At 36.0% G+C, this 23,479-nt stretch overlaps 1 protein-coding gene across 1 annotated transcript in view; it reads right to left on the bottom strand.

Annotated features, from left to right (window-relative positions):
• Window positions 1-23,479, bottom strand: part of THSD7A (thrombospondin type 1 domain containing 7A) — a 452,500-nt gene that overhangs the window by 94,476 nt on the left and 334,545 nt on the right. Inside the window, exon 7 of the mRNA XM_067746269.1 lies at window positions 5,774-5,968. Within this exon, the coding sequence (XP_067602370.1) occupies window positions 5,774-5,968 (195 nt within the window). The remainder of the gene's footprint in view (window positions 1-5,773; window positions 5,969-23,479) is intronic.

Raw genomic sequence — 23,479 nt, 5'->3', positions numbered from 1 at the left:
TAGAATTAATATCATTTAACTATAAAAACTAAGCAAGATAAAATAGAAATATTCCTCTCCCCAATGTTTTATACTGCAAAATATAATTTTTGAAGATACTAATTATTTGAGAAAAATTTTGGCCTAATTTTATTCAATTGTCTCCATTCTCTGCATGTACAAAGCAGGTGTAAAGACACACTAACATTTTGCTGAAGTTATAACATCAGTTCATTTTGAACTTTACAAAAATAAATATTCTCTCATTTCTTGCTTTGTAAGGGTAATTGAATCTATAATGAGAACTAACAGAAGTTACTGCTATACTCAGTGGAAAACATTTTGAAAATCATTTTTCCTTTTTAAACCAAGTGTGTTAAGAATCTGTAACACAAGTTAAAAAATGGAGAAGGCCATAAACCTAACATCAGTTTAAAATTTTTCATTAAAATTCAACTTACTACTATTTATATTAAAAACATGCCAGACTTAAATGTTAAAAGACGGCATCCTTTTAGAACTCCTGAAATAATTCTGAAGTAGCTCTTGGAATCCATCCTGTAGTTTTACAAAATACAGGGAAGATTTTTACCTCAAAGTATCAAACAAATCAAAAAGCAAATTACTAATCTTATTTAACTAAAAGTCAATGCTTTGGAAGTAAGATACAAACACATACACACACAATTTTATTTTTTAAGTTGAAAAGAAATATTTTTGCTTTCTCCAGTATATTATCTATCTCCAGTTGCTATCATTTGTGATTTGGTTTCCAAATGACAATATTTCAATAAGAGGCATTTTATGACATTTTTGTGTACTGCCGGTACACAAAATAATAGGTTACATAATGTTACTCAAGATGCTATGAAAAGCAATTGTATTCAAATTGTTTTCATTCTATTATTTTTTGTTTAACTTTGAACCAACCTCAATACTATAGGAAGATTAAAAGTATTATCAATAGTTTCTTCCCTTGGATCACTTGGAAGAAGTTATTGAAATGATACCCTATTACCCTAAAAACTTCAATGTGTATTTCCTGCAGTCAAGGGCATTTTCCTACACATAAGCACATTCAATATTTAAGATCAGGAAATTAACACTGATACATTATTTCCAACTAATCCTCAGACCCATTCAAGCTTGCCAACTATCCCAAAATATTCTTTATAGCAAAAGGACCTAGTTCAGAATCAAGTGTTGCATTTAGATGTTACGACTTGTTAGTCTCCTTCGATCTTCCTCAGTCTTTCCTTAATTTTCATAATTTAGACACTTCTGAAGTTTAAGGGCCAGTTATTTTGTACAATGTCTTTCAGCTAGGGTTTGTCAGATCTTTCCTCATGATTAGATTCTACAATATGTATCTGTGACAGAGATGTTACAGATGTGATGTCATGTTCTCATTGCACCACACCAGGAACACACGCTTTGCATGTTCCCCATTACTGATGATGTAAACTTTGATCACTGGATTAAGGTGGTGTCTGTCAAACTTCTTCATTTAAGAGGATACTTAAGATTGTAAATATAATGTTCTTCATCAGACTTTCAATTAATACATTTATTTATATCAAATATGGATTCATGGTTTCCTCTCTTATTTAAAGAGTTATAACCAGCTGTTACCGTTATTTTGGCATTCACATTGTTCCTGTATGTGGCCAGTGGGAGACCCTTCAAGCTAGCTTCTGTGACCTTTTGACATATTCTCCTCTTCCTTCCTTTCTGGCACAAGATCCTCCAGGCACATCTTGTACTTTTCCTATCTCAGCCTTAGAATCAGCTATTTCTCCAAAAAGCCCTGGTTCCTTTCATTGGAGAACGGCATTAGACACCAAGATCTGAGTGCTGAACGCACATATTGCTATTGTGGTCCTGCTGCTCTCATGTCATTTCAGTGGACAGAGCTAATATATGTATACATCCATAATATGAATATATATCATACTTATGTTTGTATTTTATTTCTATGCCTAGATTTATAAATTGGACACAATGAATTCACACTGATAACTTCAAGTTCCAATATAATACAATAGGGTTTATCCTAGTTTTCTTTTTTTTTTTTGGTACGCGGGCCTCTCACTGCTGTGGCCTCTCCCGTTGCGTAGCACAGGCTAGGGACACGCGCAGGCTCAGCGGCCATGGCTCACGGGCCCAGCCGCTCCGCGGCATGTGGGATCTTCCCAGACCGGGGCACGAACCCGTGTCCCCTGCATCGGCAGGCGGACTCTCAACCACTGCGCCACCAGGGAAGCCCTAGTTTTCTTTCTTAACATACTTATAACTCCCTTCTCTAGCAATAAGAAACCCAACTCCTATTATGTTTAATACATGTACCTATTTGGTCACTCCTCCACCCCAGATTACTCCAATCTCTCACTGCCATCTTCATTGCTGTACCCATAGGATATCTTCATCACTCTGCCCATATTCTGACACCCTGCATTCGGCAACCCCACATTACTGAAACCTTCCTCATCCCTGCTTGGCTCCAACACCCCACACTGGGCTGGCTGCTTCAACGCTGGGATTCTCTCTTCACCCTGCTCGTGCTCTGGCATCCTGTGTTGGGTAGCTGCTTTCACCCTCTTATATAATCCATGGTCCTCCCCACCCCGACCCCTTTAGACTTCTCAGTGTCTCTGACACTTCATGCCAGGCTATCCTTTTCCTACTGGGGATGCTCATCTCACTCAGCCTGGGCTCTGACAACCCACTCTGGACCACTGTAGACCCCCCACCTGCTGGCACAGATGCTCAACTGCTTGCTTCCACTTAATGATTTTGCATATAAAATTGTTCAGGAAGAGAGATACAGAGCCTAGAAAGGAAGGGAAGGAAAGCCAAAAGAAAGTATAACATGAGGAAAAGGAAGTGCTATTCTACTATTCTATCATTCTTTTAATAGGAACAAAGAAATAATAAGTCATAACATTTTAACAATGGAGAGCTTATCTACTGCACTGGGGCCACATGGAATAATCCTCTATCTCACTCACACACACACACACACACACACACACATATATATGGAAACAGATATACATATAGATATAGAGGTAGACACACACATGCATACAGACATACAAAAAAAAAGACAGGTAAACCAGGGGTAAGACCAGTAGCCAGCACTCCTCTCTTTCTAGCACACAGTAGGACTATATTTCCCCTGCCCCGCTTAAAATTAGGTTCAACTTCAAGTCATGATTATATGATTTGCTTTGATAGTGAAATGTCAGTGGAAATGACACAAATCACTTCTGGATGAAAGAATTTAATTGCTGATGCTTTTAAATCAGCAGATAGACTCCCCAGCTATCTTCTTCCTCCGGCATGAGGATTGTGAGGTAGGCCTTCATATGCAGGTGCAATGCTGAGACATTTCATGTAGGACAGACTGCCTTGGAGAGTCACCTGTCACTGCAGCAAAATTCCCAAGAGGGAAAAATAATTGTTTTTTTTTTAAAGTTACTGAACTTATGGGCTGTTACTGCAGTACAACTTAATGTTTCCTTATTAATACAAAGACGTTATATTACTGAGATAAATAAAAGTACAAATGTATAGGTTGCAGCATTTATTTTGTAAATCCAGATAAATATTTTTCCTGTAAGTTATTTCATGAGAAAGTTGTATAATTTCATGTCTTACGTTTACTCAATATATAATTTTATTAAGGTGATCTTTTCCCTTAAGGTTATCACATTAATTTTCTGATCCACAGATAATTAAGAACATTTATGACATGTACAAAATACTAATTCTTGGGGAATAATAGAAATACCTGCTTTTGTGTAGAATTATAAAGGGTTAGCTAATTGGCAGGGAAACATATTTTAAAACTTCCTGCAAATGCAGTTCCTAAATCATTTAGAAAATAGCTCAGAATTAAAAAAGGCTTAGTTTGAAGAAAAGAAAATGTGTTTCAGTGTCCAGCAAATAATAGGTATTATATCGTTTTTGAAAGATAAATTCTTCATTAAATATTTCACATAATTATACCAGTTTTTGTAGCTGTTATTAACAGAGACAAATAGCAGCAGATTCCTCATTGCCAGAGTTTCCTCTACAGTTTCCATTTTAAAGTATGTTTTGAATTCATGCCTTTATGATTAACTATATACACATCTGTAATTTTCCAGCACGGGCTGCTTATGATGCAGCTATTAGCCTTCATTAAAAATTATCGAAGTCCCACACTTTCAAACTAAGTGGATGATACATACCAAACAACAATCATAAATTTTTGCCTTTAAAGCATTCTATGACCTTTCAGTGTGAAGCATCATGTCTATAGAAATAATGATCTGGTGAGTTCTGCAAACATGGCAAAATCTCAGCCATGTGACTCATAGGGCGAAAAGTCACTTATTACTAGTCATACAGCAAGTGTCTGCAGAGTATAATGGATTTATAGGAAGCAGGGTGACCACAGATCTAATTTTAATGAAGCCCAAGACATGATCTGAGCTGATAGAGTGTGAAGTCTGAATATAATCTATACAAGGTTAGAGTTATTGTTTGACAACATAAGGAATATAATTTTGTCTCTAAAAGGTTCTATTTTTCTATTAGGTTCCACAGATACATTTTTCTCTTGGTAGCAAATGATTAAAATTATATTGAGGTGACAAGAAAAAGTTTTTGGACACTTTAAAGAAAATTCTAAATTTTCTCATAGGTTGACTATTTTAAATATGTTAAATTTTCTCCTATGTCTTAAGTCCAAGGTAGTTGTATTTTTGCATAGAATCACATACACAGATAGCAAGTTTGATTAAGTAAGAATACTAGCAGATTTCTATCACTAAAATGCTTCATAAACAGAAAAATGAAATAGGCAATATGAAAACTCCTCCAAAATTGATTACTTGGAGGTATACATAAAGAAACATGTGCTTACTACAAATAGAAATCATTATTTACTAGTGTTAAATGTGAATGGAGAAGTGTCATTCAGCCTGATAACATGTAAATAACGTACGCCTATATTCTTGAGACAGAACATGCCTTAATGTGACAGAACTTATTTCTACGTTTTCCTTATTCCTGTGTTATTTTCCAAAATGACAAGATTAAATATGACATTATATCACCCAGTCACACAGAGGCCAAATTAGCATCTGGATACAAGCTTGAGAGACAATTACCAAGAGCCTTGTATTACTCGACAATAAAGCTTGAACAACTGAACTATGAATATATGAAAAACCTGTGCTTTATTCACCCAATAGGGTGAAATGATTTAGGAGCAAAGTATTTTAAAAATGAACACAGTCTACATTCTGGATCTCAGAGCCTATGCTCAGGAACCTGAATGCTAGAAAATCCATGTAATTTTTAGTCAAGCAACAGTCATGCTGGTCATTATTTAAAATAAAGCTTACTATTTATGAGAAGGTAGAATACGATTTCATGGGGAAAATTGACTACTGAAATAGAGAAAAAACAATGAAACCTGACATTTGCAATGTGGAGAGTCATTTTCAAATTTTTTTCACAGGTTTAACACTTTGAAGTAGAAAGAACTTGAATTATTAGGAGGGAGAAAAGGCAAAGTGAGTTCACTTTCCAAAGTCTTTTTTATTAAGGATCTATCTTGAAGGTTAATTTGGGGGAACAGGAGCAAGCTGCCCAATATGTCAACAGATATTAAATCTCCTTGGATTGCTGGATTTCTGGAAGTTGATTTTTGTAGAACATCCATCGTATCCAGGCTACACAAAGAAAATGCACACCAACTTCTGGAAGAAACCTAAGTCCCTTCTGAACCTGGTGACCTTACCTTCCTCTCCTGCATAGGCCAGGATGGACCGTGCTCGTATCTGTTTCCCTTCTGTGGTTTTCCCCGAGCAGGTGTGGGAGCAGGACGACCATGCAGACCACGTGCTGAGCACACAGTCCTTGGGGCACGGGGCATCGCAGGCAACAGGGATGGGGAAGATGGCGTCTCTGCACAGCTGTCTGTCAACTTCTTCTCCTGGGAAAGACATCATCACCAACAGTCTATCATTTTTAAATAATGTAAAATGAGCAACCGAAACCAGGTGGGCACCAACATAAACTAGGTTACTTCCCTCTTGTTCTTGGTTAAAAGCAAAACCAAAAGAGTCACTGCATACTATAGCGAGATGTTAAAAAAATACCAGGAATGAATAGATAGACACATAGATAAGACAGATACATCGATCAACTGATTCCTAAATGAGGCTTCTTTATTATCAGTGTTTGGGTGTGTAGATCAAGCACATTGTTACAAGTATTTTATGCTGTGATACCTGCCCACGAAGTGATTTTTATACTTATATTATTAATCTTTGCAATAAAGAGCATCAAAGAAACATGTCTATCCCCCTTTATTTCATTATTGCAGATGAGCCTTCACAAATAATGAGTCCATCCATAGCATGTACCATTTGTTTTCCTGAACCAACTCATATTCTCTTATTTGCAAACTCTCTTGTGTCTCCCAGAGAATTTATTTTTGTACAGTTGGCAACCTTTTTCTTTCATTAAAAAACTAGTCCAGGGCTTCCCTGGTGGCGCAGTGGTTGAGAGTCTGCCTGCCGATGCAGGGGACACGGGTTCGTGCCCCGGTCCGGGAAGATCCCACATGCCGTGGAGCAGCTGTGCCTGTGAGCCATGGCCACTGAGCCTGTGCGTCCGGAGCCTGTTGCTCCGCAATGGGAGAGGCCACAACACTGAGAGGCCCGCGTACCGCAAAAAAACAAAAACAAAAACAAAAACAAACTAGTCCGTTAGTTGGAAATAGCCAGGAAACATAAATAATAGGATGGTAGTATAAAACCACTGGCTACAGTGATCCCATTGGGAAAGGGGCAAAAAACAACAAGGTAAGCTAATGGCAGAAGTAAGACTGTGTCACTCCAGTGCTTAAAACTCTTCAGTACTTTCCTACTGCTCTTAAGATGAAGGCCAGATTTCTCAAAAGTTTATGAGACCTCAAATGATGTGGCTCTTGTTTTCTTTTCTAGCTTCATCTCAGTCCACTCTTTCTGTTACTCACAGAGCTCTAGAGACCGGCACTCATCTAGCGTTTGAGTAAATGAAAGGATATATACAAAAGGTCAGTGAGGAAGAAAATATTGTTGCTGTTAATAAATGCCAAAGAAAACTAGAAGAATTACAAATAAATGACCAAAATACAGTATGAAAACGTCTGAACTCTATGGCTTAGCTGTTAAGTACAGGTGCTAATGAGGTCAATGGAACAGAGTAAAACAATATACAAACAGGCAAAATTAATCTGCTGTTTTGCCACAGAATATATCCATAATTCAGAATGGGTGTATCAGAAATGTGTGACTTGAGACATTAGGCATTCAGATGAGAAAGGGTGACGAATCATGCCCTTCTTCATTGCTATAAGCCAACAACTCAAAGCTGTTTGTCACTGATGGAGGGTTAGGAGCATCTTTTGAATGGACAGTCCTTTATTCATGTATTTGAAAAACAAAGACAGAAAATCAGAAGTCAATTGGAAATGCTCTAACATTAATCGCTAGTAGTTTGTAGGGCCTTAAATCATTAGGCAAAATCAGAAGTCAATTGGAATGCGTGTTAGTAGCCACTAGTTTGCAAGCCTTTAAATTGTTAGGCTTGCTCACTAGTAAGTAAGACTCACTAAACTGACTGTTGGGTCATCATTATATTATTCAGTCTTCTTTAGTTACTCTGATCTGTAAGAAGATCTCCTTTAATTCTGCTTTTACTGGCTTTAGAGTTTGGCTTATATCCCAATAAATGGTATGATATAGATTGTATGGTAGATACAATATAAAAATCATTATACTCCAAAACATGTAATATTCTACAATTTACATAATGACTCTTGTGTGTACTAGACTTTTTTCTTAGTGCAAAGAGGGGCTTGCATATGTCTTATTTCCTTTGTTGCTATCTTTTATTGTTCTATCTACTCTCGTTCACTTTCATTTCCAATATTCTGTGAAAAGTAAGGCAAGTTTGGGGCGTATAGTCAACCAGGAATTATAGTTTTCTGTTTTCTATAATAGTTACTTAATCATTTCTATTCAGAAAAATTTAACTCATCCTGCAACATTAGAGGAGAGTGTGCTACCTGTGTGCAATTACATTAATTTGCATGACATAAATAATACATTCCTGTTTCTTGTAGTGTAAACCTAAGGGATGTACAATTTTAACCTTTCTTGCTTTTTGAGTTAGTCTTTTTTTTTCCCCCAACCTGTGTCTCGCACCTTATGTTAGATCTTTTTCACTTACCTTTTTCTGCTTAATCAGGTGTACTTTCCTGTAAGTTAATTCCTTCTAGAGTCCACCTTAACCCTCTGTGGAGCTGTTAAGAACCACTTTGGATCCAACCTCCAAGGTTTAAGCATTTACTTCACTTTCCTCCCTGGCAGTCACCCCCTCTACACACATCCCCCCCACCACGGTCCCACAACTTGGTCAGGTGTGACCTTGCCCCTGTTTGCCCCTCTAATCGCTCCTGATTGCCCATCACGGTCTTGCATCTAAATAATGGCATTATGCCCTAGACACAGTGACTTTTTTTCCTTTCCTCCTACAGACCAGTCTCACTGTTGCCTTTGCATTCTCTCTTCCTTTTTCATGAAACTTTCATATCTTCACACAGCAGACTGCTTCTCAACATTCAGGTTTCAGTTCAATTGTCTCCTTGCTAGAGGAGCCTTAACTGACCATACACAATCTCACAGTAAATTTATTTTATTTTCGTGATAGTTTTAACCACCACTAGAAACTATTTTAATTAATTGTTTACATGTTTATTATCTGATCCTACTACTAGAGTACAAGCTCAATAAGGGCATGTTTCTTATCTGTCTTGTTCATTATTTTATACTTAGAACCTAAAACACTGCCTGGAACCTAGTAGACACTAGATAATCTACTATGTGAATAAATGAATTAAGTTTAAGCTGTTGTTCTCGGAAACAGAAGGTTGGACTAGACAAATATGGATTTAAGTACAGTATTTCTTAAAATACTATGCATTCAAGTGGTCTAGGACTTTGCTAAAGTGTATTCAGTGGACAGGCAGCACATGCATCATCTGGAGTTTGCTAGAAATACAGTCTCTCAGATCCCACCCATAAATCATAACTTGTATTTTAAAAAGATCCCTGGGTGATCTGTATACAGGTAAAATTTTAAAAGCATTGCTCTAAGATTTTTTTGCCTTTATTCTCTTGTGGTTTGATTAGAACTGAATTGCCTCTTGAAAGGGCAGCTATATAAAACGAATTCATCTGGATTTCCTACCTAACATCATTCACTTCTCTGTGGGACTTCCCTTTATACTTCTCTTTATACCTGGGTGAAAACATTCATTTAATGAATAGTTACTGATTGCTCATCTTTGGTCAGGCACCATGCTATGAATATTATATACATCATCTCAGCTAATTGTGCCAACAGCCTTCTTTTTTTTGAGGTATAATTGACATATAACATTAGTTTTAGGTGTACAACATAATGATTCAATATTTGTAAATGATCACCACAATAAGTCTAATTAACATTTGTCCCTGTACATAGTTACCATTTTTCCTTGTGATGAAGATTAAGATGTATTCTCTTATCAACTTTTAAATATGCAATATAGTATTATTAACTATAGTCACCATGCTATACATTACATCTTCATGACTTATTTATTTTATAACTGAAAATTTATATCTTTCACAGCATATTTCTGACATGGATATTAATATGTATTTTTCACTTTAAAGGAAATTCAAGCTCAATAAGTTTAATTTTACTGTCTCAAATTAGCAGAAGTTTGACTAAAGAAGCAGAGATTTGTACTGAGTTCTAACCAACTCTCCAGTCTACCTTTTTAACTGTTATGGTGGTAGGGAGAACTTGAGATGCCAAAGGAGATAAGAATGGATGAGGCTTTGTCTGCAAAGAAGTCAAGGAACCAGCAGATTTTTTTCTTTAATCTTTCTGAGGTTAATTTCTTGCTATTCTGAATGTGATGCCAACACTTAGAATCCTTCTCATGCTTGACTTTGTGTATTAAATATACTATATTTTTTGGCATGCATTTCCAACATGAAAAGTTTCGAAGGACTGCTTTGCTTTTACGTAACATGCTCACCCCTGACCCCACATCAGGCTCTAGGCATTTTAACCAAATCTTAAAAAAATGCATATTTTACATGAAATATATAACACAGAAGTAAATGAATGAATCACTGTCCACATATTACAATTTACATCTTACTTTGAAGCCTTAACTGAAGCATATCTTATTCAAACTTGTTTGTGAAACACTTTAACAAGAGGTTGAGAAATAAAATGAAAATGCTTGGTTTATTTATTTTTATGAACTCAAAAACATATTTAAATATTTAAGTTGGTGACACCCATTTAACATTTTTCTCCATAAATATAATCTTAAGAATGTTTTTAATAATTTATCATTTTAATCAACTTAAACATGTATTTTGGCACTTTAACTCCCAAATTTCCCCTTTTTGAATCTATTTTTAGGGATACCACCAAACTCTCATGAACTCTTCTAAAATATCTTCTCTCATTCTATTGCGTTTCCTACTATAGGATAAGAGAATTAAACATCAGCTTGAAGTAATACACCAACAATTCGTGAAGATTTCCAGAGAAGTAAAACAAAATGAGAACTGGGGTCAGAGGACAGACATTTTCTTTTTTTGGTAAAAGTATATACTGAAAGTTTATTGCATTCATTGTGGTGAAGCTTAAATGTAATATAAAAGATAAACCTTGGTTTATGAAGGTTTTTATAGTTTAAGAGTTAAGAATATTGATACATTAAAAATATAATGAACTGTATTTTAATGTACGTTTAGTCCTACTCCATAAATGTCCCTGGCATCATCCTGATTTTTCTAAATCATAGAAATGTGGAGACTGCTATGGTTGACTTTTAAAAAAAAATTTATTTTATATTGGAGTATAGTTGATTAACAATGTTGTGTTAGTTTCAGCTGTACAGCAAGGTGATTCAGTTATACTATGGTTAATTTTTAACAGTCTCAGTAGCACTATATGCAATGCACCTCCAGAAGCCATTGCAAAATCAAAACTCATCAGTGTAATGAAACTGAGAGGAGGGTAAGCAGAAAGGAGAAATCAAAGTAGAGAGAAACCAGATAAAGAGTCAAGATTTTTTTTAAAAAAGCATACTATTTAGAAAGTCTCTAGTATTCTAACCTTGGGATCAGATTCCTCTTGCCAGACCTGTACAAACTCTACAGTAACCCTAAGAATTATTATTAAGTTGACAATGTCTTTTGTATTCTTCAGAAATTGTCTTAAAAATTCATATTGACTTTTGATAGTGAAAGTCATTATTCATATACTTACTTATATATTGATAACCAATATAAATTCAATAAACAATTGAGATGGGAAAAGAATGGAGGTTCATATTTGCCTAGATCTCCTAGAAAACATTTTCATATAACCACCTTATCTGAACTTTAAAACAACTGTAAGACATGTAAGTCCAGAATCACTCTCAGCTTACTGAAGTAAAAGATTCATGAATTGAATCTTATAACTCTTTCTTCATTCCCTATCTTGAAGAGAAGCTACACATCTCTTCAACTTAAATGGGAAGTTTCCAAATCATTTTTAATGCCTGCACTCCCTCTCCAATCACATCCAGGTAGTGAGTCTGATTTATTCAACGTACTAAGTATTGCCTCACCCCATGTTCTCTTCCACACTATTTCACACTTTCCTCTGGCCTCCTGCTGTGTCCCATTTCCCCTGCAACCAATCACCCATCCTGAACACAAGGGTGTACTTTTAAAATGCAAATATGAGCATCACAGTCTCCTTGATACCTTTCAGCTGAAGGCCAAATTCTTACTAGAGCAGAGAACATTCTCATCCTCCACCATTGCCTCATGTTTTCCCTAAATTCTATCCACTGAAAGCCATTTGCTTTTCCATGAACTGACATGCTGCTTTCTCACTCCTCTATCATTTCCTGTACACTGTTCTCCATGCCTCATTGCCCCATCATCTTGCTAAGTCATCCTTTAGGACTGGATTTCCTTCCTCTGTGAACCTTATCTTTCTCAAACCGCCCAGATGGGGCTGTGCTCTACCCTCTGTGTTCCACAGTGTTGTAGACATAACACTCTTTAAGACTTTTTATCTACCTCCATTAGCCTATGAGAACCTTCTGACCGGAGATATTGTCTTATTCAACATCTTTATATCTGGAGTCCTTGGTTCAGTTATTGTTAAAACTTAAGAGTTTTGCAGTAAATATTTGCTGGATGAGGGGGAAAAAATGAATTAGAAATCCAGAACATATGTTGCTTTCCTGAAAAAGCCACTGTTTATATTGGGTTGGGTTGGCCAAAAAGTTCACTCGGGTTTTCTGTACAATGTTATGGAAACCCGAAGGAACTTTTTGGCCAGCCCAATATATTTCCAATTGATGGTTTACGAGAACCTGACCAAGATGGCCTTACCATTACCCACAGTTTGACTAAACTATAGACAGGTTTCTTCCTGATTCTAGGTCCCTGACCTCCCTTTATTAGAAAATTTATTTTAGAAAAATGCAACTGTAAATTTTCTTTCTGATCCTTTGAAATTTGTGTAAATCTTCTACTAGCCTCTTGCCAGTTTTACAAACCAGGAAATATCTTTCTCAAGAGTTGGGAACCATCTCTATCATGGACACATCAAAGAAGACAATGTCCTAATCTCCCAGTATGGTAGGTACCTATTTTCTTCACTGGGCACCAATTAGCCTAATCACAGAGAAAACATTTGCAAACTCAGGAGTAACTCAGTATGCTCAACACATCCCACTGATCAATCTCTTCTCTTACATCTTCCAGTGTTTTTCCACTAGCTCACCTCAGGGCTTAAAAAATATCTTTCGTTTCTGCAGAGTTGATTTTAGTTTCTCTCCAGTGTACCAGTCTAAAGTCCTCCTTACTTGTGTAATTTCAGTGCAGTTTTTATTTTGACCAACCAATTTATATCCAATTTATAATATGAATGTTATCTTTAGCTTCACTTTCTCTTTCTTTATATATAGAGAGGAAGAGAATACATAAAAAAATTAAAGATATTATTTATCTCTATAGAAAATATAAATATTTTTTACCTATTGACTTTTAAATATCTTTAAACAATTTAGGGCCTTCATATTATAATTTTTTTTCAGAATTTTCCTACTTTCTCATCATCTTCAAACTATTTCCATCCTCAGTAAGTTTATCTCTTATGTCCCTACTCTGTTCTTTTCCTTGCCACCTTTCTTTGTTTTGTTATCTCAAGTCTCTGTCTGTGTTTTCATTCTCCACAATCTTGGCAAAATTGAAACAGGTGACCCTGAGATTAAAAACTTACCTTCCTTCCTTGTCAGCAGCCACTTTCCAACTCCAGGCCCTAATGTAGTCAATAATACAAGCTTTAACCAGAAAACTACTAGAGCTTATCAATGAATTTGGTAAAGTAGCAGGACACAAAATTAATACACAGAAATCTCTAGCATTTCTATACACTAACAATGAAAGATCAGAAAGAGAAATTAAGGAAACAATCCCATTTACTTCAAATCAAAAAGAATAAAATACTCAGGAATAAACCTACCTAAGGAGGCAAAAAACCTGTACTCTGAAAACTATAAGATGCTGATGAAAGAAATTGAAGATGACACAGATGGAAAGATATACCATGCTCTTGGATTGGAAGCATCAATACTGTCAAAATGACTATACTACCCAAAGCAATTCTACAGATTCAATGCAATCCCTATCAAATTACCAATTTGAACCCATTTTCACAGAACTAGAACAAAAAATGTTTAAGTTTGTATGGAAACACAAAAGACCCCAAATATCCAAAGCAATCCTAAGAAAGAAAAACGGAACTGAAGAAATCAGGCTCCCTGACTTCAGACTATACTACAAAGCTACAGTCATCAAAATAGTATGGTACTGGCACAAAGACAAAGATATAGATCAATGGAACAGGACAGAAAGCCCAGAAATAAACCCATGCACCTATGGTCAATTAATCTATGACAAAGAAAGCAAGAATATACAATGGAGAAAACACAGTCTCATCAATAAGTGGTGCTGGGAAATGTGGACTGCTACATGTAAAAGAATGAAACTAAAACACTCTCTAACACCATACACAAAAAATAAACTCAAAATGGATTAAAGACTTAAATGTAAGACTGGATACTATAAAACTCTTAGAGGAAAACAGATAGAACACTCTCTGACATAAACTGCAGCAAGATCTTTTTGGATCCACCTCCTAGAGTAATGAAAATAAAACAAAAATAAACAAATGGGACCTACTGAAACTTAAAAGCTTTGCACAGCAAAGGAAACCATAAACAAAATGAAAAGACAACCCACAGAAAGGGAGAAAATATTTGCAAATGATGTAACTGACAGAGGACTGATTTCCAAAATATACAAACAGCTCAATATCAAAAAAACAAACAACCCAATCAAAAATGGGCAGAAGATTTAAATAGACATTTCTCCAAAGAAGACATACAGATGTCCAAAAAGAACATGAAAAGAGACTCAATATTGCTAATTATTAGAGAAATGCAAATCAAACCTACAATGAGGTATCACCTCACACCAGTTAGAATGGACATTATCAAAAAGTCTACAAACAATAAATGCTGGAAAGGATGTGGAGAAAAGGAAATCTTCTACACTGTTGGTGGGAATATAAACTGATACAACCACTATAAAGAACAGTATGAAGTTCCTTAAAAATTAAAAATAGAACTACCATATGATCCAGCAATCCCACTCCTGGGCATATATTCAGAACCCATATTTCAAAAACCCATAATTTGGAAAGATACATGTACCCCAGTATTCACTGCAGCACTGTTTACAATAGCCAAGACATGGAAGCAACCTAAGTGTCCTTCAACAGAGGAAATGATAAAGAAGATGTGGCACATATATACAATGGAATATTACTCAGCAATAAAAAAGAATGAAATAATGACATTTGCAGCAACATGGATGGACCTAGAGATTACCATACTAAATGAAGCAAGCCAGACAGACAAAGACACATATCACATCACTTACACGTGGAATCTTAAAAATTGACACAAATGAACTTATTTACAAAATAGAAACAGAGTCACAGACTTCAAAAACAATGGTTACCAAAGGGAAAAGGTGGGGGGGAGGGATAAAATAGGAGTTTGGGATTAACATATATACACTAGTATATATAAAACAGATAATTAACAAAGACCTACTGTATAGCACAGGGAACTCTACTCAATATTCTGTAATAACCTATATGGGAAAATATTCTGAAAAAGAATGGATACATGTATATGTATAACTGAATCAATTTGCTGTACACCTGAAACTAACACAACTGTGTAAATCAACTATACTCCAATATAAAATAAAAATTAAATTTAAAAAGTAATACAAGCTTTAACTTCATTTTTGAGATGAAACCCATTCTAACAAAGCCTAGTAAATACAATGACTTGTTATAAAGAAATGATGAAAATTTTGTGCTAAATCCTTCAATTAAGGCACTTATGGTATAAACTGCCCACTTAGTGAACAGAGCATTAGTCAAACAACTTGTTATTACTACATTAATGACTTCCTCTCCTAATAACTCTAGTTAAGGATTTCACTTGTGGTTAGGCAGAAAAAAAGGGTAAACTGTAAAGACTGACATCAGCCCCATGACTTCTGCCTCTGTTTAACATCAACTATCATGGCACATTGTTATTTTAATTAATTAATTTAATTTATTTATGGCTGCGTTAGGTCTTTGTTGCTGCACTCAGGGTTTCTCTAGTTGCAGCGAGTGGGGGCTACACTTTTTTTTTTTTTTTTTTTTTTGCGGTACGTGGGCCTCTCACTGTTGTGGCCTCTCCCGTTGCGGAGCACAGGCTCTGGACACGCAGGCTCAGCGGCCATGGCTCATGGGCCTAGCTGCTCCGCTGTATGTGGGATCCTCCCGGACCGGGGCACGAACCCGTGTCCCCTGCATCGGCAGGCGGACTGTCAACCACTGCGCCACCAGGGAAGCCCGGGGGGGCTACTCTTCATTGCAGAGCGCGGGCTTCTTATTGTGGTGGCTTCTCTTGTTGCGGATGAACAAGTGGTGGCTTCTCTTGTTCTCTTGTGCACGGGCTTCAGTAGTTGTGGCTCACGGGCTGTAGAGCACAGGCTCAGTAGTTGTGGCGCACGGGCTTAGTTGCTCTACGGCATGTGGGATCTTCCGGGGCCAGGGCTCGAACCCGTGTCCCCTGCATTGGCAGGGGGATTCTTAACCACTGTACCACCAGGGAAGTCCATGGCACATTTTTAAATGCATATCCTCTATGTGTACAATATGATAGTGGTAAAACTGAAAGTACATGTGTTTTGCAATAAAGGTGTGAGATGTGTTTTCTTAACTGAAATTAATATTTCATTTTTATGCCTTTTCTTATTATCATTTTGTTCATCTGCCTGAACCCAAGATTACCCTGCTTTGTTTAATTTCAACGACTAAAAGGTGAATGACTCATCTTTATAAAAGCACTCTGGAAACTCTAGAAAAATCAAACAATAATTTTACCTCTGGCATTATTTAAGATTAAACAAAGCTTTATTCATTCTTAGTTCCACAGATTTTTTTATTTCATATTTTCATTCTTGATTAGTTCTTTCTTCTGACTTCATTCTTCTTAATTGTTTTTGAGTTTGAAATTATCTACACTGTTAATTTCATCTCTTCCAAATGTACTGTTTTAGTTAACTAGAAGTTAAACTGTACTGCTTCAAATACTGGCTCTACCACTTACCAACTATGTGTTCTTGAGCAAATTATTTAGCCGCTGTGAGATTCAGTTTCCTAACCTGCAAAATGGAAGCTAAATAATAGTAATATTTATTTATGGTACTGTTGTGCATATTAAATAAGAAAAATGATTTAATGAGGTCCCTAGCTCAATGTCTGGCACATAGTTTAAAAAGGTTACATATTATAACGGTGCCATGCCTACTTTAATCTCCTTCTGTCAGTGGAGGAGTTGAACATCTCTCCCATACCACTGTGGAAGGATCTGCTCCATTCTAAACACCACTGTGTTTCAATCAAGTTGAGTTAATGTGATTAATAATTTTTTCCTTAGTTCTGCTTATAAGAGGGCTTGTAGAAAGATATTAGCAAATACCATTGCACTAAACTCACAGCATAACCTTCATATTTAGTAATTTTGGGTTTTTCTTTCTGTTAAAGTGTGGGAAATCCTTGGAAAAGCCAATTTATGTAATTATGACTATCAAATTTTACAGTTCATATTCTGCAAATTATTTAGAGTTGTGTTGTAAATATATTTTGGGTCTCAATCTAAAAGTTAAATTTAAGAGTTATACTAGAGAATATTTAGCTCACAGTAATAAGCAGAAGTACCGAGATACGTGGCATCCTATAATGTTCCTTTACTGCTCTATGCAGTAAATAATTGCCACCGACCTTTTTTTTTTTTTTTTACCATCTTGAAATTCTTAATAATTCTGTCATTGAACTTGTGATTTGCAAGTTATGTCTGATGTAACAGAAGAGCCTGTATGTGAGCAGATTGGATATGCACAATCTGTGTGCCCTCCTAGTCTTGCTTTTCCATTTGCATAGTGTGGTAATGCCCCATGACAATAGAATTCTGGCAGACCCATGAAGCTTGAGAATTCAGTGAGACTCACAGTGAGTACTATCATGTTACACTTATGACTAGGTAAGCAGAGTCCTTGAAGGGCTACACTTTCCAACTTAACCAGAACTTGCTCAGAAAGAATTGAACTCACAAAGAAGGCAGTTACATTCCAAGAAACACAAATGACCTGGGAATCCTATCAGATCCTTTCTTACTCCTGCTACTTGCCTGTATTAGCCGACCACTAATGCTGAAAATGACTTAGAAAGAAAGAGCAACCTATGTTCCTTTTTCTTCAGTCTTTCCTTACTCATCAGTAACTTGAAGATAGAGTATTGGTAGAATGTGTGCATATAAAGTGAAAAAAAAAAGTTAAATTAGTTTTATGGAGCATTTCTGCAATGTTGGTAAGAATAAAATATATATGCATGTATGAGTTATAAAATGTCAATTATGTCATTTTGATGATTCTGCATATGAGTAAATGCCCTTATATTCACTTTTATTTATTTTTAAATTTTGTTTTATTTTTTTACACAGCAGATTCTTATTAGTTATCCATTTTATACACATTAGTGTATACATGTCAATCTCAATCGCCCAATTCATCACACCACCACCCCCACCTGCCACCGCTTACTGCCTTGGTGTCCATACGTTTGTTCTTTACATCTGTGTCTCAATTTCTGCCCTGTAAACCAGTTCATCTGTATCATTTTTCTAGGTTCCACATATATTCGTTAATATATGATATCTGTTTTTCTCTTTCTGCCTTATTTCACTCTGTATGACAGTCTCTAGATTCATCCATGTCTCTACAAATGACCCAATTTCGTTCCTTTTTTTATGATTGAGTAATATTCCATTGTATATATGTACCACATCTTCTTTATCCATTCATCTGTGGATGGGCATTTAGTTTGCTTCCGTGACCTGGCTATTGTAAATAGTGCTGCAGTGAACATTGGGGTGCATGTGTATATTTGGATTATGGTTTTCACAGGGTATATATCCAGTAGTGGGATTGCTGGATCATATGGTAGTTCTATTTTTACTTTTTTGAGGAACCTCCATACTGTTCTCCATAGTGGCTGTATCAACTTACATTGCCACCAACAGTGCAAGAGGGTTCTCTTTTCTCCACACCCTCTCCAGCATTTATTGTTTGCAGATTTTCTGATAATGCCCATTCTAACTGGTGTGAAGTGATACCTCATTGTAGTTATGATTTGCACTTCCCTAATAATTAGTGATGTTGAGCACCTTTTCATGTGCTCCTTGGCCATCTGTATGTCCTCTCTGGAGAAATGTCTATTTAGGTCTTTGGCCCATTTTTGGATTGGGTTGTTTGTTTTTTTAATATTGAGCTGCATGAGCTGTTTATATATTTTGGAGATTAATAATTTGTCCATTGATTCATTTGCAAATATTCTCTCCCATTCTGAGGGTTGTCTTTTTGTCTTGTTTGTAGTTTCCTTTGCTTTGCAAAAGCTTTTAAGTTTCATTAGGTCCCATTTGTTTCTTTTTGTTTTTATTTCCATTTTTCTAGGAGGTGGATCAAAAAGGATCCTACTATGATTTATGTCAAAGAGTGTTCTTCCTATGTTTTCCTCTAAGAGTTTTATAGTGTCCAGTCTTACATCTAGGTCTCTAATCCATTTTGAGTTTATTTTTGTGTATGGTGTTAGGGAGTGTTCTAAATTCATTCCTTTACATGTAGCTGTCCAGTTTTCCAGCACCACTTATTGAAGGGACTGTTTTCTCTCCATTGTATATCCTTGTCTCCTTTGTCATAGATTAGTTGACCACAGGTGCATGGGTTTATCTCTGAGCTTTCTATCTTGTTCCATTGATCTATATTTCTGTTTTTGTGCCAGTACCATACTGTCTTGATTACTGTAGCTTTGTAGTTTAGTCTGAAGTCAGGAGGTCTGATTCCTCCAGCTCCGCTTTCTTCCCTCAAGACTGCTTTGGCTATTCAGGGTCTTTTGTGTCTCCATACAAATTTTAAGATTTTTTGTTCTAGTTCTGCAAAAAATGCCATTGGTAATTTGATAGGGATAGCATTGAATCTGTAGATTGCTTTGGGTAGTATACTCATTTTCACAATATTGATTCTTCCAATCCAAGAACATGGTATATCTCTCCATCTGTATCATCTTTAATTTCTTTCATCAGTGTCTTATAGTTTTCTGCATAAAGGTCTTTTGTCTCCCTAGGTAGGTTTATTCCTAGGTATTTTATTCTTTTTGTTGCAATGGTAAATGGGAGTATTTCCTTAATTTCTCTTTCAGATTTTTCATCATTAGTGTATAGGAATCCAAGAGATTTCTGTGCATTAATTTTGTACCCTGCAACTTTACCAAATTCATTGATTAGCTCTAGTAGTTTTCTGGTGGCATCTTTAGCATTCTCTACGTATAGTATTATGTCATCTGCAAACAGTGACAGTTTACTTCTTCTTTTCCAATTTGTATTCCTTTTATTTCTTTTTCATCTCTAATTGCCATGGCTAGGACTTCCAAAACTATGTTGAATAGTAGTGGCAAGGGTGGACATCCTTGTCTTGTTCCTGATCTTAGAGGAAACACTCTCAGTTTTACACCATTGAGAATGATGTTTGCTGTGGGTTAGTCATATATGGCCTTTATTGTGTTGAGGTAGGTTCCCTCTCTGCCCACTTTCTGGAGAGTTTTTTATCATAAATCGGTGTTGAATTTTGTCAAAAGCTTTACCTGCATCTACTGAGATGATCTTATCGTTCTATTCTTCAATTTGTTAATATGGTGTATCACATTTATTGATTTGTGTATACTGAAGAATTCTTGCATCCCTGGGATAAATCCCACTTGATCATGGTGTATGATCCTTTTCATGTGTTGTTGGATTCTGTGTGCTAGTATTTTGTTGAGGATTTTTGCATTTATGGTCATCAGTGATACTGGCCTGTAGTTTTCTTTCTTTGTAGTATCTTTGTCTGATTTTGATATCAGGGTGATGGTGGCCTCATAGAATGAGTTTGGGAGTGTTCCTTCCTCTGCAATTTTTGGGAAGAGTTTGAGTAGCTCTTCTCTAAATTTTGATAGAATTCACCTGTGAAGCCATCTGGTCCTGGACTTCTTTTTGTTGGAAGATTTTAAATCACAGTTTCAATTTCATTACTTGTGATTAGTCTGTTCATATGTTCTATTTCTTCCTGGTTCAGTCTTGGAAGGTTATACCTTTCTAAGAATATGTCCATTTCTTCCAGGTTGCCCATTTTATTGGCATAGAGTTGCTTGTAGTAGTCTCTCAGGATGCTTTGTATTTCTGTGGTGTCTGTTGTAACGTCTCCTTTTTCATTTCTAATTTTATTGATTTGAATCCTCTCCCTGTTTTTCTTGATGAGTCTGGCTAATGGTTTATCAATTTTGTTTCTCTTCTTAAAGAACCAGCTTTTAGTTTTATTAATCTTTGCTATTGTTTTCTCTGTTTCTATTTCATTTACTTCTCCTCTGATCTTTATGATTGCTTTCCTTCTGGCAATATAGGGGTTTTGTTAGTTCTTCTTTCTCTAGTTTCTTTAGGTGTAAGGTTAGATTGTTTGAGATTTTTCTTGTTTCTTGAGGTAGGCTTGTATAGCTATAAATTTCCCTCTTAGAACTGCTTTTGCTGTATCCCATAGGTTTTGGATTGTCGTGTTTTCATTGTCATTTGTCTCTAGGTATTTTTTGATTTCCTCTTTGGTTTCTTCAGTGATCTCTTGGTTATTTAGTAACGTATTGTTTAGCCTCCATGTGTTTGTGTTTTTTACGTTTTTTTCCTGTAAGTGATTTCTAATCTCATAGCGTTGTGGTCAGGAAAGTTGCTTGATATGATTTCAATTTTCTTAAATTTACTGAGGCTTGATCTGTGACCTAAGATATGATCTATCCTGGAGAATGTTCCATGTGCACTTGCGAAGAATGTGTGATCTGCTGTTTTTGGATGGAATGTCCTATAAATATCAATGAAATCTATCTGGTCTACTGTGTCATTTAAAGTTTGTGTTTCCTTATTAATTTTCTGTTTGGATGATCTGTCCGTTGGTGTGAGGTGTTAATGTCCCCCACTATTACTGTCGATGTCCTCTTTTATAGCTGTTAGCAGTTGCCTTATATATTGAGGTGCTCCTATGTTGGGTGCATATAAAATTATAATTGTTTTATCTTCTTGGATTGATCCCTTGATCATTATGTAGTGTCCTTCCTTGTCTCTTGTAACATTCTTTATTTTAAAGTCTACTTTATCTGATATTGCTACTCCAGCTTTCTTCTGATTTCCATTTGCATGGAATATCTTTTTTCATCCCCTCACTTTCAGTCTGTGTGTGTCCCTAGGTCTCAAGTGGGTCTCTAGTAGACAGCGTAAAAATGTGTCTTGTTTTTGTATCCATTCAGCAAGCCTGTGTCTTTTGGTTGGAGCACTTAATCCATTCACGTTTAAGGTAATTATCGATATGTATGTTCCTAGTAGCATTTTCTTAATTGTTTTGGGTTTGTTTTTGTAGGTCCTTTTCTTCTCTTGTGATTCCCTCTTAGAGAAGTTCCTTTAGCATTTATTGTAGAGCTGGTTTGGTGGTGCTGAATTCTCTTAGCTTTTGTTTGTCTGTAAAGCTTTTGATTTCTCCATCGAATTTGAATGAGATCCTTGCTGGGTAGAGTAATCTTGGTTGTAGGTTCTTACCTTTCATCACTTTAAGTATATCATGCCACTCCCTTCTGGCTTGTAGAGTTTCTGCTGAGAAATCAGCTGTTAACCTTATGGGAGTTCCCTTGTATGTTATTTGTCTTTTTTCCCTTGCTGCTTTCAGTAATTTTTCTTTGTCTTTAATTTTTGCCAATTTGATTACTATGTGTCTCGGTGTGTTTCTCCTTGGGTTTATCCTGTATGGGACTCTCTGCACTTCCTGGACTTGGGTGGCTATTTCCTTTCCCATGTTAGGGAAGTTTTCGAGTATAATCTCTTCAAATATTTTCTCAGGGCCTTTCTCTCTCTCCTCTCCTTCTGGGACCCCTATAATGTGGATGCTGTTGCGTTTAATGTTGTCCCAGAGGTCTCTTAGGCTGTCTTCATTTCTTTTCATTCTTTTTTCTTTATTCTGTTCTGGGGCAGTGAATTCCACCATTCTGTCTTCTAGGTCACTTATACATTTTTCTGCCTCAATTATTCTGGTATTGATCCCTTCTAGTGTATTGTTCATTTCCGTTACTGTATTGCTCATCTCTGTTTGTTCTATAATTCTTCTAGATCTTTGTTAAACATTTCTTGTATCTTCTCGATCTTTGAATCCATTCTTTTCTCGAGGTCCCGGATCATCTTCACTATCATTATTCTGAATTGTTTTTCTGGAAGGTTTTCCATCTCCATTTCAATTAGTTGTTTTTTCTGGGGTTTTATCTTGTTCCTTCATCTGGTACATAGCCCTCTGGCTTTTCATCTTGTCTACCTTTCTGTGAATGTGGTTTTTGTTCCTAATTGACACCAACTTTTAAAAACTATAAGTTAAATAGCGGTACACAACTACTTTCAGTCATCAAGCCTCTCAGGCATCTTCTGGATAAGAAGAAAAAAAGGTTCTTTTGGAAGTGTTGTGATACAGTTATACTGAACTGTAGTACAGTACTAAATGAGAGAAATTATGTTACAAAATGAAAAAAAAGTTATATCTCAGGAACATTTTGAAGTTATCAATACAATCAACAAAATAGTCATATTTATTTTAATCTACTGGTTTAATTATTTTAACATTAAAAGCTTATGTTTCAA

This window comes from Pseudorca crassidens, chromosome 8, assembly GCF_039906515.1.
Source record: "Pseudorca crassidens isolate mPseCra1 chromosome 8, mPseCra1.hap1, whole genome shotgun sequence".
Taxonomy (NCBI): domain Eukaryota; kingdom Metazoa; phylum Chordata; class Mammalia; order Artiodactyla; family Delphinidae; genus Pseudorca; species Pseudorca crassidens.
The sequence above is the reverse complement of the archived record's forward strand: the minus strand, read 5'-3'. Positions and strand labels throughout refer to the sequence as shown.